Here is an 18105-nt window from a genome sequence, read left to right as displayed (position 1 = left end):
TTTAGTGTGTGTGTGCTTGATATTTTTCTTACCAATCTTACGGCCCACCTCAGTAAACCACATGCCACTTCCAAAGCTAATATGTAAAACATCTTCTTAAGCTAATATGTAAAAATAAAAAGAATTGTGCCAAATGGTGAATGAAGCTTCTTTGTGAGCCATTTCTCAGCTCCCTAAGAGCACACCCCTGCCAAGCCTACTTCCGTCCCACATTTCCATGCATTGTGAATATGAATACTGTACAAGGCTCATTTTAAACAAAACCAGTTTTCTTTTTTTTAATATTTTTGTTGTGCTCTTTCCCCTAGAACAATAATCAAGGCAATGTCAAATCACAAAAGAGCAGCTATGTACTGCAGTGATTTAAAAAATTTTTTTTGGAAAAACCTGCTAACATAAAGCTGTTGGAAAGAGCAACTCAGATTTAAATTATTGCTCAGTGGAAAGACTAAACTTGTTTCTGAAGACAATAAACCATTTTAGTTATTTTGCTTTTTAAACAGATTAGACTTGGAAGACTGGACATGCTGGATTCCAGCATCTCGGTACACTTCTTACTTTTATGCCTGGATTCTTTCTCTTTGGCAACTACTAAACCTCACTGGAGTTTAGGGCTATCATGATCAGGATGGCTATAGATCATATCCAGTGTCAGAGGCATTATGCTCCAAGTACACCAGCTGTTGAGGGCCATGATGTGGAGCATGCAGCTGCACTCATGAGAAGCTTGTAAGCTTCCTATAAGCATCTGGTTGGCCACTGTGTGAATAGAACGTTGAATGAGACAAATCCAGCAAGGCTATTACTCTTATGTCCATTCCCCATTCTGGCCAGGTGTCAATGGATATAGTGCTGCTGGGTTCTGTATCTTTCCCTAGGAGAATTGGGACCTTCGTCTTCCTGTAGCCTTTTGTTAAAAACCTATTTCGGAGTTTCCTAGTAATCTAAAACAGGTTTTGAGAATACACAGGGCCTATGGGATCCTTCCCCCCTTTCATTCCACTGAGGGAAGCCATCAGCATGTAAGTGCAGGTCCTAATTCAAAATACTAGCATTGGCTGCATGCACTATGTGTTGTGTGAGTGAAAGAGAATGCACCAAAGAATATTAGAACTGTATTTGTCAGATGGTAGGTTTTTCACTAAAAGCACAGTCAAAACATTTCTAGATCAACTTTGTTGTCAATTGCTCTCTAGTCAGCCCCAACTCATGGTGAACCTGTGGATGAGACATCTCCAAGACCCACTGCTCTACTTAGGGTTTATACAGTCAGGCCTATGACATCCCTGATTGAGTCTATCCATCTGGGGTGCAGCCTCCCACTCTTTCTACTATCGTCCATCTACCAGTGGCTTAGTAGTTAAGATTCCAATCTTAACAATCGGAAGATCAGAGGTTTGGCAGTTCGATGCCCAAGTGCTGCATGATGGGGTGAGCTCCTGTCACTAGATCCAGCTTCTGCTAACCTAGCAGTTTGAAAGCATGCAAATACAGAGAGATAAATAGGTACCACTTCAGTGAGAAGGCAACAGCATTCTGTGCAGTCATGCTGGCCACATGACCACTGGATCTGTCTCTGGACAATGCTGGCTCTTCGGTTTAGTAACAGAGATGAGCACTGCCCTCTACAGTCAGGTACGACTAGACATTGAAGATTATCACACGAGGACTTACCATCAGGGAACCGTTTGGAAAAGGTTTGGCACATGTGTGTGTGTGTGTGTGTGTGTGTGTGTGTGTAATCTTTTAATGCTTCCCCAGCATTAGGGAATTGTGAACTCCCTCTAGCACCCCTGAATCGTTCAGGGAGAGTGACTTTCCCATGAAAGCTAATTTTCCGTTTATGGGAAAGTCACTCTCTCTGAACGATTCAGGGACGCTAGAGTGAGTTCACAATTCCCTAACGCTGAGGAAGCGTTAAAGGGTTACACACACACGTGCTTGCCAAACATTTCCCCAGTATTTATTATTATTATTATTATTAACCTTTATTTATGAAGCGCTGTAAATTTACACACGCTGTACATGCAATCTTTTTAGTTAGACGGTTCCCTGCCCTCGGGCTTACAATCTAACGGTAAATCCTTGTGTGATAATCTTCATGTCAAGGGACTACCTTTACTTTTATCTTCCCTAGCATTATTGCCTTTTCTAATGAGTCATGCTTTCTCACGATGTGGCCAAAGTACGAGAGCCTTAATTTGGTCATCTTGGCTTCCAGATACAGTTCAGGCTTGATCTGTTCAAGGATCCATTTGTTTGTCTTTTTTGATTGTCCATATATCCTCAGCACTCTTCCCCAGCACCACATCTCAAATAAGTTGATTTTCTTTGTCAGCTTTTTTCCCTGTCCAGCTCTCACATCTTACATGGTGATGGGGAATATAATGGTTTCAACGATCCTAACTTTAGTTATCTTGTTTAGTTCTTTCATGGCTACCATTTCCATTCCTAGTCTTCTTATTTCTTGACTACAGTCTCCATTCAGATCAATGATTGATCCAAGGCACAGCAAATCTTTAACTATTTCAATATTTTCATTGTCTAGTTTAAATTTATGGAGATCCTCCATCGTCATTATTTTTATTTTATCTTCAGGAGTAACCCTGCCTTTGCACTTTCTTCTTCGACCTTCCTTACAAGTCTATATTTTCCACTCATAGCATGGTGTCATCTACATATCTTAGACTGTTGATGGTCATTCCTCCTATCTTCATTCTTCTAAGTCTAAACCTGCTCTTCATATGATATTTCCTGCATATAAGTTAAACAGACAGGGTGACAGAATGCAATCTTGCCTGACCCTTTTGCCAACTGGGGACCATTCTGTTTCTCCATATTCTGTTCTAACTGTAGCCTCTTGTCCTAAGTACAGATTTATCATCAGAACTATCAGATATAGTCGTATCCTCAAGTCTTATAGCGTGTTCCATAGCTTTTCATGATCTATGCAGTCAAAGGCTTTGCTGTAGTCTACAAAGCACAGGCTGCTCTTCTTCTGGAATTCTTTGGTGCTTGGTCCCTAGTGCCTCTTCCTTTTCTGAACCTTGCACATCTGGGATTTCTCTCTCCCTTTATATGACTGGAGCTGCAGAATTTTGAACATAATTTTGCTTGTGAGAAATTAACAGTATGGTCCTATAGTTGCTGCAGTCTTTCGTGTCTCCTTTTTTGTAGATGGAGTTTATATTGATCGCTTCCAGCCTGTTGACCACCGTTTTGTTTTTCATATTTGCTGGCATATTTTACTTGTCACGAGAGTTGATTCTGTCTGTGTGGACTGTAGCAATTCTATTTGAATATCATCTGTTCCTAGTGATTTATTCTTCCCAATATCTCTTACTGCAGCTGCCACCCTGCTCTCTAGTATTTGGGGTTCATCTTCATATGGTTCTTCATGTGTCATTCATTTTTTTCCCTTCTCTTTTAGATAGTTCTTCTGTGTACTGCTTTCATTGTCCATTTATTTTTTTCTTGATCTTGTAGTATGTTTCTCTTCTGATCATAGAACATCCGTGCAGTTGGTCTGAACTTTGAGTTCTCAGATGTTGAGGAAGAAGTTGACCTTGTTTTTTGTTGTTGTCTTCTATTTCTTTGCATTGGTTATTATAGTAATTTTCTTTATCCTTGCACACTAGTCGCTGGACAGTTGTATTCATGGTTTTGGTTTTGTTCCTATCTGCCTTTTCTATCACTACTCTTCTTTGCAATTCATATAAAACATCTTGAATGTTTGTCTAGTGATAGTGTTTCACGTAATGAGGTCAGTGAGGCTGAAATTTAGGTACCAGGTCAAGGTGAGACTGTGTGTAGCAAAGCCTATGGCAAGCCTCTGCCAAAGAACAGCAGCAAGCTGAGTCCCACTGTGTCTCAGGCCAAAGATCAAACCTGATGCAACATCTTTGACAGGAGTAATTGATCCAGCCTATCAAGATACTTCCTTTACATCTGACTGGTTATCATATACTCTTTAACTCTGTGCCAATCTAACCAAAGGAGAGAATACTTTCTTGAAATTCTACAGATACCATGTATAGTAGTCATGCTGGATGAAGTGCTGATGTTCAGAAAAGACACATACATCACCACTTTTATGTGAGTTAGCAAATCAATATACAAACCATGTTGTTCCTTCTATAAAATACAATTTGCCCTGAAAGCCTTGATTAAGAAGTGATGTCAGATTTCTACAGATTCAGCCCCCTCCCATTTTAGTACTTCTTAATTTGTACACACAACGCAGAGCAAATCCAGAAGCTCCCAACCTTTCCCCCCTGTTACAACTTTCCCCATCAAAACTTCATCTTAAGGTTAAAAATTTGATACTTATTGTTGGCGGCTGATTTTTGCTATTGGGTTTTTTACTTTCTGCTTGTTTGAACCTGTTTCTGTGTTGCAATTTGATCAAAATCACTGATCACCTCACAAATGAGGCAAGGAAGAAAACGAAACTCCACACCCTGAAACTACAGGGCAATTCTGACTTCCGACTAGTTAACCTATCCAATTGTTTAATTAAATTATGCAGTTTGTTCAAAACAGTAGCATGCCATTTTAAATACAGGTTGAATCTCCCTTATCCAAAATGCCTAACACAGACGTGTTTTAGATTTCATATTTTTGAATTCTGGAATGCCTATATTTGCATATATGTACATAATGAGATACCCTGGAGATGGGATTTATGTCTAAATACATGTATGTTTCATGTACACCTTATACACATAGCCTGGTGGTAATTTAATACTATATTTTTAATAATTTTGTGCATGAAACCAAATTTGTGTACACCCATCAAAAAGCAAAGATTTCACTATTCCTGCCACCCATGTCACAAGTTTTGGTATTTGGAGCATTTTGGATTTTGGAATTCCTGATAAGGGAAACTAAATTTCTATTAAAATTAATGTTCCAAGTTTCCTCTCTTCCTAGAGGCCAAAATTCTGAAACCAGTTATGCATAGTTAAATTGTCTGTAAACATATATATGTCTGTGCTGGATAAAACCAAAGCAGTTTCCAGTGAGAACTGAGTTGTTACTATGTGCTGTATGTAGGCTATCTAGAAAAATCTAAAATCAAAACAAACAAACAAACAAACAAACACAAACAGAAGTTTGCTATACTTGAATATCCAGAAGAATACTCACAAAATTAGACATTTCACCAGTTGGTAAAGAAGAAAACAAAGTAATACCACTGGATTTGGGAAACAGACTGTGAAAGAAACACATACAAATGTATGCCCAACATGTCCATTTTGTCCTTAAACGGGAAACAGAAAGGAACAGAAGAGAGTATAGACTGAGAATATGGAAAATTGCTTTAACTCAGTAGAGCTTGATAATTTTTAAATGTCCAAAAGCAGCCTGATTTTCAAGAAGTGAATAGCTGGGGAACATAACATTGTTGTTGTTGTTCCTACTCAAAATGACAGCAACAGATAGCTATTTAGTGTTCTGGTATGTTTCATTCCACGCCCACTTGGTGATGAGAAGCTGACTCCTACATAATTATGAGATTTCAAAATGTTATGCTCAATGCTTTCTTTACTTTGCATTACACTTTTTTTTAAAAAAGCAGGAGAATGCATTTGTGGGCCCTACCATTAGGAAGACGTGACACAACCACTTTTGTGCAAGTACATTAGAGAGTCACAAAAGGGCATCAAATAATTACATAATTCTTACTGTGTTTTTGCTCTAAGGAGAGGGAGAAATCCTTCTGGAATTGGGTACTGGGTACAATGCATCTTGAGCTGGGATAAGGAGGGTCTTCATTTGGTATAAAGTATCTTGGGCTGGCTTTAAACCCTGAGCTCTTGAGCTTATTAGAGCAATTAAGACTTACCCCTTCCTCATCACAGTATGAACATTTTCACCATAAGAATGCACACAAATATGTTTTTGAAGTTCTTTGAAGGGGACCTGACTCAGTCTAAATGTCTTGCTTTGCTTAGTTTTCAGGTTTTCAAGAAGAGCAAGCAATACTATGTAGGTGCTTTACTGATCAGTGAATTTGACTGCTATCATTGGGTAAAACATACAGAATACTGTTTCTGTCAGAGTGACTGATCCAATTAAATGAAGAAGAAGAAGCAATACAATGCAACCATATCTTATTATGTGTTCATTTAATATATGTCTTTAAATGTAGGCAATGGTATAGTACTCAGCCACTATGTTGTGTACCTCCACGTTGGCGGGGTGGTATATCTACTTTGGGTTTCAGTCTGAAGAAGCTATCCAAAACACTGGACTCCACCCCCCAATATAGGTTCTGCACCTTGAATCGCTCCCTAGGTTTTGATCTGAAAGTAGAGTAGATTCAATATTGCAACTGAATGGCAGCCACCAGCTGCCACTGGCTTCTATTGTGCTACATCTAATTTCCATAAGCATATTATTATTATTATTATTATTATTATTATTACTAAAATTTATTTATATAGCGTCACAGGTTTTACACAGCACTTTCCACAGTGAACAACCAAAATACAGATAATGCCTGCCAACGGCATGCAGTCTAAAATCAAAAGTAAGAATTGTAAAATTAACACCATATCATGAACTATAAAACAGTACACCCTGACACACATTATTTATCATGCTATAGTTTTATATGTGGGAAGGTGGAAGGAGGGGGCAAGATAGGGAGAATGAACATTATCAATGAGTGGCTTTCACTTTGTTTGCAGGAGACACCTCCCAGCTCCAGAGCTGTCAAGAGTTAGCCAATGGACATACATGTACATACGAATTAGAAATGCATTGCAAGTTTGAGGCGTTTTAAAATTTTGCTAAATGTGTTGGGGCCAAAGAACTGTATGGAAATGTCTTTATTTTAAAAATAATTAATGGAGGGGGGCATATAAGGAAGCATGTCAAAATGTTCCTCCAGGTATCACGGTTAATCCTAACTCATTTTAACTAAATCACATTTGCAACTGGAAGTAACAGAGAAGTGGTTTGATCAAAAGCAAAAAGTTTCCTTCTCTTTGCAGACATAAAGGAGGGAGACACCAAGGCACATGCTGGTTTGCTCCTGAAGCAGAAAGCCATGGTTTTCCTTTATTTCTGAACAGAGCTATTTGAAAAGTTCCTGTGATGTTCTCATCTCATTGACAGATTGAATACAAGCTTTAGATACAATGTAAGACCACCTTTTCATTTTTACAAAGCAGAACCCTGCCTCCTTCTGCAACCATGTAAAGTTACTGTCATTCTAATTATTCGTAGAGATGACAGACGTATGCCTAAATAGTTTTCAACCTACTCAGATTATGAAGTTATTAACTACTGAGTCATCCATCTCTGATCATGGTTTAAAAACCACGGATAGAACCCTTGAGGGCATTTATAAGTATTAGCTGCCAACCATCTGCTACAACCATCACATAACTGTGCATTTTTAAAATTACATTTTTAAAAGAAATCCTCATGCAGAAAGGTGCATTCAGATTACATAAGTACACACTGTAAAAGCTGAAATTAGTGTCTACATTCTATCTGTGAGCCTAAGAAGTTCTCTAAACAGACAAGGTTCTTTCCTTAATTAAAATGAAATACAACTCAAGAAATATTCAGCTTGAAAAGTGGGATGCTATTTGCTCTCAAACATTTTCCCTTTTTTCTGTGGGTCCAAGGGATGTAGCACTTATCCAGGCATCCCTGTCTCCAAAAGCAGTGCTCTCAATGGAGCACTCAATACACATAAGATGATGAACAGCTTCCTTTTCACTAAGAACAGTATGTGGAAGCCCAATCTTCTGGCAGCAAAGTAGTGTATATAGGCTTCCATGTGTTCCAACAAACATAGAAAGATAAAACAAAACCGGAACAACACTCTGCAGTACTGAATCATACCAGAGAAGTATCAGAGAGAAAACTGGATTGTTCTATTGCAGGGTTTTTAAAGCATATGCAGTAGCATCATTAGGGTTGGCATCACCCAGTGCAATAACTCATAGCAATATAGCAATAGCGAGTACATTTCTGCACCGCTTATCAATGAACTAGCACTCCCTAAGCAGTTTGCAATGTCTAAGCCAATTGCCCCCAACAAACTGGGTACTCATTTTACCAACCTACAAAAGGATGGAAGGCTGAGTGGACCCTGGAGCCTGCCTGGGACTGAACTTACAACCTTGTGGCAGTGACCATTGCTATTGCTATTGGGAGATGGGATTTCAGGGGGTTTAACCAAGAGTGGCTTGCGTCTTTGTGTAACGTGTCACAAGTTATTACTCAATTTCTTCTGAATAAATTAGAATCTAATTGTTCAATTTAGATTTGCACTGAGTAAAAAGCTTATATTTTTAAGTTTAATTGGTTCACCCATAATACTGTATGTGTGGTTCAATTTGAGTTTTAAAATTAACTTCCTCATCTTCAAATGTGACATTATTTTTATAGAGGATGCAAACATTAATCAAATACTTCCTAGGGGTGTAGTGCATAGAAAAGGTTGAGAACCACTGATTTAAAAAGAGTAAAAAAAAATTAAAATCCTGAGATCTTTTCTTTCTCCTCTCACTGAGCCACCATCTCTTCTGTTGAGATCCAAGGTTTTAAAGAGGCACGGTCAAATACCACAGCCCATTTCTGAAAAAGACAGATGGTCAGGGAGCAGTGGTATCACCTACCTTTAGGGGGTCACCTGTTGTGATCTGCACTTCCCACATAGTCCTCGTAATGCCTCTGGGCACTCCTTTCTACCACTGGAAGTCAGCAACTGAGACAGCAACTGTACTGCTGTTGTGTAGGGATAGGGAATACACTATAGCCCAGATACTGTTGGACTGAAATTCACATCAGCCATCATAGCCAATAGTGAAAGATGATGGATGTTTCAAGCCAACAACATCTAGAGGGCAATACATTCCTGTCCCTACTTGTTTTCTAAGCAGAGTGGGGAATTATTCCACTTTTTTCCAGGGGACATAAGTGAATCTCAACTGATCATCACACTCTTTCTTTTCTTCCCAGTTCATATCAATTACTAGTAATCACTCTCTTGCCAATCCTATTCCATTCCTCCTTTGGGCCATTTCCTCTTTTGTCCTGTAGAACTGGAGTTTAAATAACATCTTATGACTCTAAGGAAAGTACTTTGCTAATCATTCTGCTTTCCTGATGATTCACTGCCTACAGTGAAGTTCACTTTCAACTAATATCTCAACTATTTCTCCCTTTATTACATTTAAAATGTGTGGTTTCAAGACAGCTGGCCTTCAAAAGATTTCCAAGTGAACTATTAAGGGAAATATTCATTGTCAGTGAAACACAATACTTACCAGTTTAAAACAATGTTAAATGATGACTTAATTCTATAAACCCATGATGCATAGACATCCCCACCTAAAAGTTAAACATCAGTCATCTCTCTCCAGTGCACCCAAATACACATAATCCTCAAAGTATTAGATATGTATAGGCCACCTACTTATACATGTAATCTGATGATCCTACAGAGTCACCAAGGTGATTACATATGCTTTATAGCTACATGTCAGTAAACAGCCAAGGATACAAGTAGCCAGTATGGATGTTGAATAATTAATGTATGGTATAATTGTTTGCTTATCCAGAAGTTGTATCTTACCATGTTTTATTAAATCAGTGTGACTTCATTTGATTTTTATATTCATGTGCAAATATTTACACTACTAATGTTTTAGTTGTGGTTGAAGATACTACAGTGTTCCAGGATTAAATATCTATCATACATAAGAGGAGAGCTAAAAAGGAAGCAAGTATTATTCTAGTTGCTTGTTCAGTTTAACTTTGTGAGCATTCTTAGAATGTTTCAGTAGGTTCAAGTACAGTATCTCCTTTTTATACTTAGAGATACTATTACATATCACATTTTACCAGTAACTTGAAGGGTAAAACAAGTGTATGATGTTTCCGGGCCAAACAATCATTGCATGTTCTTAGACTTTCTTTTCCCTGACTATTTCCCTCACTTTAAGATAGTATGTACCACTAGCAGAATCAAATGGTATATTACAAAAAATGCAATGATATTTATGAAAAATCTAGTTTACCAAGGAGATTTCTTTCTCATTTTTTCCCCATGATCACCAGAAATTTGAATTGGGGCTGCGGACAGTAGGTGTCTCCTAGTTAGTTTCAACTAAGGATGGCAGGTCAGAATATCATACAGTCATACACATAAGTACTGTATATGTTTGCCAGTCTGCCCTAATAACACTTCACAGAACACATCTCTACAGAAGGATTTTATACTATGATTTCAAACTATAAAAAGCAAACTTCTTCATTTACTACAAATATATGAGCCTATTTTATTTTGTTCAAGGTGTAGCCAAGGGTCCATTTAGGGGAATTTTATTATTATTGTTATTAGCTCAAATATTGCAAGAGGGGCTGGCTACAAGAGCCCACCGAAATCGCCCTCCCAATATGTATACGGAGTAGACCAGGGGATCCCAATAAATAAAGCTGAGACAGATATTAATGTCTAATTTATTGAAATAGGGGAAAAACACATGCGTTGCACATACACTCACACACACACTCAGGACTCAGAAAAATTAGGGTTGGAAAATGGGAACAGATTTCAGGCGTTACTAATGGAGATGCTTACCAGAATGTAGATTCCCTCCGGGAAGCGAATGGGGTGATGGACAGTGAGACAAGCCTGCTCCACGACCTGGGAGTGAGCAGAAATGCCGGCTACCAGAACAGAGGTCCGACTGACGTGGAGTGAGCAGACCTTGAAAATGGCGCGCTGAGCAGCCAAAGTGGGGACTTTTTATTGGCCAAATCTGGCCTGAGGCAAAGAGGCTGGTTTGGCCGAAACAAAGGTGTTCTAAAGATTTTCTTTTCACCTGGATGTCTGCTTTGGATAGTATAAAGGGCTTATGCCACTTGGACAATAGGTTCAAGGAGGAGGTTGATAGCTTCAGGGAAGGCAATCCTTTTACTCTTCCCAGCCTTGAGATAATCCCTTCATGCGACTTCCCCGGACCCTCTGAGATGTTAATATGGGTGCTCCCTCAGGGAAGGTGTACATGTCCTCTCGCTTTGCCAGTAATGGAGGACAGGCTGCTAGAGTTCATCCAGGGGTCATTAAGGGTTATCATGGATTCCAAAATTTATATCGAGCAGCATGGGTAACAAAGGTAAGTGTTTTTATTCAGCATTTAAAATAATAACTGGCTCTAATCACTAAAAATACTCTCACTGAATCCAAAGGCACTTAATTCTCATACTTTGCATAGAACTGCAGCTCTAGACATTGGTAGAACTAATATAATTCACAGTAGCTACTAACTTGATTGTGTAGAAGTTCATAATTAAAAGAGAGAGGTTATTGTGCTTCTTTCATTCTTTCATGGCACATTCCAGGTTCAATACTACTAAAGAATACTGGAATACACTGTGCTGGTCTATGACCATAATAAAGATAAACTGAACACTGGAATAAACAACTGAAGGCAATATACTGAACATACACCTGCATAGTCAAGCATGCTGTATGAAGAAACTGTATAGCAAGCTGTGTTATGCTCTTGTGCATAATTCAGATATAGCATTCATTGCATTGTACCTTTACATGTATTCAGAGTTGAGCAGCAACCCTGCAGTCCCATGATCCTCACTACGATTTACTTCTGAATAAATATTCTTAATTTAAGGACACAAGTTCTGTTTACACCGACAGTTAAATAAGCATGTGTATATGATCCATTTTGCATGATGTAAGACCATTCTACATAGTCATATTAACATGTCACTATGTAGAATAGTCTTACATCATGCAAAATGGATCATATATGCATGATCACTATGTTATCATATCACATGATTAACTTATACATTATCACTATTTTAATATATGACTATTTTTTAAAAATGAATATTTACACAAGCTATAATTTCAAAAACACAACATAATAGGGTACTAAAACTCCAACAGAGTGCTTCACAGGAAGAATTAAGAAGTTGAAGTGCTGTTTAGCTGTTCCCAAGCGACTGTGAGTATTTTTAGCAGGAGTTTCATGTTGCACCCTATAATAATCTCAGTCGTATGACCTCAAGACACACTTCCTACCCAAAGAAGAGATTCACATTTCACCTTCTTGTACAGAAAACATATCTAAGAAATATTTGCATATACTTCTCATTATCACTGCCTAGATTCTGAACCAAATTAATTCACCTAATAACATGAACATGTATCAAATTTCAGTGTGTGCATATCTGAGATGTCAGTGTTGGCACTCATCAGAACATGAATTGTCAAATTTCCTCTTTTGGGGGACTGAAGATACAGATTAGTTGCTTGTCACCCAGCTCTGCAAATGTTTATTGCTTTTATTCCCTTACACTAAAACCTGCTACAGCAGGAAATACCCTCTGAGGCTTCAAAAAGAAACACATAAAGCCGCCTTATACCAAATCAGACCACCCAACCTAGCCCTGGCAGCTCTGACTGGCAGCAGCAGCCCTTCAGAATTTTAGGCAGGATTCTTTTCTAGCCTTATCAAGACATCCTGGTGGTCTGACCTAGCACTGCTTGGCTTCCAAAATCAGACAAGATCAGGGTAGTATGATAGAAGATTAGGAGCAGAACTGGTTTTATTCCACTGTCCATAGCTTCATGCAAACCTGCTTGCAAAAGCTAGTTAAAATAATATGCAACAACTTCTCTTTCTCATAGGGAACATTCAGCTTTGGTATTTAAATGTAATGCTCTATTGCATCTAAAATATGCTTAAACATACATAGAAAAATGTGCAAAATAGAAAAAGAACTGTAGAAAATATATCTTACCAGTACAAAATCAGAATCACAGTTCTATAGCACAAAAAGCTATATAGTAGTACTGTAATTAAAGGAAAGGTAGTCTTAAATGAAGAAAATCCATTCTTCAGCAGGATTTTTCTAAATCAGGGTAATTACTGTACGTCCAATCATGTCATATACATAGTGGTTCATTCCATCAATGAAAGCATCGCCATACAAAGGACGGCATCCACCATTAAGTAACTTTGTATTAACCCTATTGAAACAAAGTTCTGCCATAACTCCTGTTAATTTAATTTGGACATGTAAAAAGAGAACAGTACAAAAGATACATGAAATGTTGCTTTGCCCAATATTTCTCATAACTGAAATCTTAAAAGATGTCACAATCAGCTTTATAACGTAGTTCAAAAGAGAGAGAATGCGATATGAAAAAATCTATTTTAAAGTAAAACTACCATATGAGACAGAACGTAGGAAAATGCTGTGCTTTCAACATTAATTAAAATAATCTGGGGACCATAGCAATGCTTGGCAATTATAAATAAGCTAAAACTATCAACAAGAACAAAGTTTCACTGTCAAACCTTTGTGAGCCAGAGGTAGAGCCCACCACAATGACTGGTGGTTACCTACTCTAAAACCTATAAGAGACAGACAAATAGTACCTGAACTTCACAGGTTTGACCAGTTCCACCATTTATCTCCTTACCAATGATCTCACATCCCTGTCATTCATTTTGGGGTGTGCCTGCAAAATTTCAGGGCACATCATGCTGAACTGTTTTCACTTAACCTATCTCATCTTGGATTATTTCATATCCTAGTGACTGCAGCTGAAGAAGAGCTAGTGGCATTTCAATCTAGCTTGAAATCATTCCAGAAGGAAAATTACCACTGTAGACTTTCTTAATTACTGCTGTATTACAGAGGTATAATAAATACTCTTACATGGCCTGCAGTGGAGCCAGAATAGTTTCTTGTCCTAACATGATACAATTAGTTGGCTTTTTTAAACCGTGATGTCTTCAGCCACTCTAAAATGAACAGGGCAGGTACATGGCAAATGGGGGGGAAAAAAGATGTTTATTAGCTGAACACATTACAGTCAGCTCTCCATATTCCTGGATTCCTTGGATTCCTTATCTGAGGATTCTATTAACCAGGGACTGTAAATATTTTAAATATATACAAATTCCAGAAAGCAAACCTTGGTTGTGACATTTTATTTATGGGTCACCGTATTAGTATGCTATTGTATTTCACGGGACTTGACCATCCATAGATTTTGGTATCTATATAGAGTCCTGGAACGAAACCCCACTGGATACCAAGGGCCCACTGTATTTTCAACTTTTTTACTTTATGCATGTATTTTTTATTATTTATATCAAGGATTTCATTATTCATATGAATAGTGACACAGAATCTATGTTAGCAAAACAGAAACTAAGTACACACTAACTGTATACACCAAAGAGAGAGATACATAGACCTTATTTTTCCAAAAGATAACCGTGTTAGTCTGTTTGAAAATAAAAAAGATGAAGGGGAAGGAAATTAGTGACACCAATAAGACTAGCTAACTAAAATAAATCAGTCTTAAATATTTCTTTCCCCTTTCTGTTATCCTCTTTACATACATGAGAGAGAATAAAATAGATGCCCAGCCAAGATGAACACAACACAACCTCTCCTTGGAGGGGGAAGAGAGAAAAGTTTACAGCCAGTTCTACAGGATTTGCAGGAAGAGTAAAGGATCTTGAATGCTCTTTATATTCCCCTCTCCAGCAGTGTAAGAGATGCAGAAAATGGAATATTGAGTGGAACCATATTAAAAAGTCAAACCACAGCTCTGGGGCAGCAGATGATGGCATTGTCCCCAACCAGAGCTAGGGGCCATGCTTGGCTATTTCTCTCACTCTTCCAGGAAAAGTAAATAAGGGAGAACAGTTCCACAGACCATTTCCAGAGGTGAGTTCTTGCTTTCCGTGCTAGTCCTTTGCCTCAAATCCTCTTTTTCCTCCACAGGGAAAGAGCTTCAGCCTTAAACATAGAAACCTGATCACTGTGCTCTCTCACACCTACAAGCAGTTCTTACACATCAATAAAAGTGGTTTACCTGCAATTCTGATTTTGATTATTGTTAATATTTTTGGTTGCTGCAGGTTTAGCAAGGCTAGTTTCACAACACTGTTTACCATTCTTCAGCCAACATTCTTGGTGACGGCAGTTGCACGCACACTGCCCTTCTCACTGCCCTGAGAAGGCCACAGGTTAAAAAAAAAAAGTATCGAAACCTTACATTTCTGACTTGCAGGTTACTGCCCCACCTCCTTTTCCACAACCTGTAACCATCAAGGACTGACACACCTTAACAGCCCAAGGAAACATTTCCTGTATGGCATATTTACCTTAGTAACACTTGTTAACGACAAAATTCTTGGCAACGTATTAAGGACTTTGTCCTGCTCTTTACTGAAACTCTTAACTCACCTGATTTCTCTCCCTCTCTCTCCCTCTCATATACACACACATACACACATATATATGTATGAGATGTGCCACAGCTTTCAGATCTCTCTCTTTCTTCCCTGAAAGCTCTGGCAGGCATAAGACTTTAGAAAGCAATATGAAACAGTCTGCAATAATAGGAATATTCTTAGCCTGAACACAATGTGCTTAGACTTTCTTTTAATGACAATCCTTCCTCCTTACCTTACACACACACACACAGAGTGTACATGCACTGCACACACCAGAACTTCTCCAGCATAAACTGAACTGAAAAATGACTGCCATCATAAATAATAAAATTATTCCTATTTATTCCCATTATTATTAAGCAATATTTATACAGCTGTTTGCCTACAGCTCCAAATGCACTCTTCTAAACTGATCCTTATATCGTCCCTTGAGTAATGTTGCTTTTATGATCCTCATATCACAGATGGGACACTGTGGCTCAGAAGTAGCCAAGCTATCCAGGGTTGGTGATGGGAGCTCTAGTCCAACAGAGCTGGAAAGCATCAGGCTGAAGACTGCTGCCTTACACAGTACAAGCTCTCAAACACTTTTAACAGTATAACACATAACATACGAACCCCACATCTACTAAGGACAAAGCATATACCATGGGTTCAGTTCTCCAGATTACAAATTTCAATATTTAAATACTAGCCCAAAGGCAAGCATGTTTACATGTGCCATGCTATACAGATATACATGCTACACTCCTGGCCATCAGGAGCTTACAGTGAAGGTTACCCCTCACTTTTTAAAAATCTTCCCCTCACTTTTTTTAAATCACATTTAAAAAGAAATCCAACAACTTTGGAACCGTATACTTGGCAACCATTAATTAATTTCTAAGGAACATAACCATTAATTAGTGAAGCAGCTCAGTAAATCTTAAAATTCATCACATAACCTTCTTTATAAACATTTTCAGAGGATGGATGTTCTGGGAGAAATGAGATCAAATCTTAACGTTCTATAGGCTTTTCAATGTTAAGACATACATGAATATAAATACCAATACCAATATCCTAATATTAACTGATAAAACAAGACACTTACTTGACAGTAACACGATTAGATAAATCCTGAAGGTCACCAGGATGAAAAAGCTGAGCTTCTTTTAATCCAAGATTTCCACAAGCTTTCAAAAACACATTTATATTATCCTGTAGAGACAAGTAGAAAGCGACTGCTTAGTTAAGCTACGTGGAAGAATAGGACTGCAAGCTGTTTAGCCAAAGTTTCAAAGTCCAGCATGTGGAGATCCAGAAGACTGGTCTTTTGTATCATAAATACTAGCAATATTTCATACAAATCCTTGGGCTGAGCAGTGATCTCTGCAACTGACAAAGCATGTTAAAGATTACCAGGTATAAAGCAAAAATGCCCAGCCAGTACACAGCAATCTACATTTGATGTCAGCTCTGCAAACAAACGCCCCTTTTTTAGCTTTGCATGACAAGCCTCACTTCTCGCATTTAAAAATAACTCATGCTACTGACATTCACCACCCAGAAATGGTTGGCAACAGAAGAATAAAGAGGAGGAACTCTGTTTCTATGATTACAGATTGATCATAGAATACTGCACCTGGAATCTGGCTTCAGTCCCTGAGAAGGGTAATTGGAGGTGGGGGGCAGGAAGCAAATAAAAAGCTCAAAAGAGCAAAAGGCACAGCACAAATGTGGTTTTCATTGGGTAAACCAGAAAACGTAGGTGTGGCTTAACAGATTACTACACCTGCTCTGGACTGACTGCTTACTGAGTCAGTGAACGAAGCATACATGGAACATGATAGAGAAACTCTGCAGTTGGCTTCTCACTTTTTGTTCAAAGAATATGGGCAATGAAGTGAGAGTGGTCAGCATATTAGTGTTAAGTCCCATCAACAGTTGCCAAATAATTTCTCACACACATTCCAAATAAGCTATGGAAATAAGCACCCAGGAAACGCAGCACAAATGTACTTTGCCCTTCTTTTAGGATCTTTAAGCTCAGCTATTCTGGAAACAATGGGCTAGTTCACAGGTAGCATTAAACTCTGGTGTGGCACAGGGGTGAGCAACCTGCAGCCCTCCAGATGCTGCTGGACGTCTGCTCTCATAATCTTCTGGTAATTACACATTCTAATATCTGTCCTATAAACTTTCTACTGTAGTTTCTGCATCTACCAAGGTGACAGGGAATCTGGATTCAGTTCCAGAAAGAGAGCCTGAGAAATTTATCTACCACATCCAAAGAAGGCACTTGAACACTTTTACCATACAAGTTACCTATTGGGAAAGTAGCTATGAAGGAAAACAATACAGGGCTCTTTCAAAGCTCTTTAACTGGAATGAGTACACTCTAAATTGTTTAGTGAAGATCCACTGAAGCGCAAGTTTGGTGCCAGCAGCCACGGTAGTTCTAGCCCCAAATGTATATATTAAAAACCTATCTTAAACCCTGACTACCAGCCATGCTAGTTGAGGATGATAGATTACTGTGGTCCAGCAACAACTGGAAGGATGTAGGATGCCCATTCTGGTTTAACACAGCATCTGTCAGAGGTAATGAACCTCAGTTTCATATTCTCTCTCCCTCTTCTCCGGCACAATTGAAAGGATAGTTAAAAGAAACTTTCATTTCTACATGTGCTTAATCATATTGTCTGTCACATCCTCTTTCGGAAAACCAAAACTAAAATAGGACAAAGGATTATATCATGACCATTCATTCCTAACCTACACAAAATAGCATTTAATGATTTGCAAAATGTATTATCATTAGAACTTGGGTTTTTCTATACCTTGGCTCAGTTATAATTAAAAA

The 18105-nt window shown here is 38.3% G+C and overlaps 1 protein-coding gene across 2 annotated transcripts in view; it reads right to left on the bottom strand.

Moving 5' to 3' along the window:
* LMO7 (LIM domain 7) overlaps positions 1 to 18105 on the bottom strand; it is a 183306-nt gene that overhangs the window by 82641 nt on the left and 82560 nt on the right. The window contains exons 1-2 of one of the 2 annotated variants that reach the window (XM_089511136.1): positions 16885 to 16907; positions 16354 to 16460 (exon numbers count right to left, since the gene is read on the bottom strand). Coding sequence is in view for 1 of the 2 variants with exons in the window: in XM_089511135.1 (XP_089367261.1) it covers positions 16354 to 16460 (107 nt within the window). In the remaining variant the exon portion in view is untranslated. Of the gene's footprint in view, positions 1 to 16353; positions 16461 to 16884; positions 16908 to 18105 lie in introns of those variants that run through there. The other variant, XM_089511135.1, reaches the window with a different exon arrangement.

Source organism: Sceloporus occidentalis, unplaced genomic scaffold (genome assembly GCF_023333645.1).
Source record: "Sceloporus occidentalis isolate IW3139 unplaced genomic scaffold, rSceOcc1.0.p SCAF_2, whole genome shotgun sequence".
In the NCBI taxonomy this organism is placed as follows: domain Eukaryota; kingdom Metazoa; phylum Chordata; class Lepidosauria; order Squamata; family Phrynosomatidae; genus Sceloporus; species Sceloporus occidentalis.
This window is presented reverse-complemented; position numbering and strand designations above follow the sequence as displayed.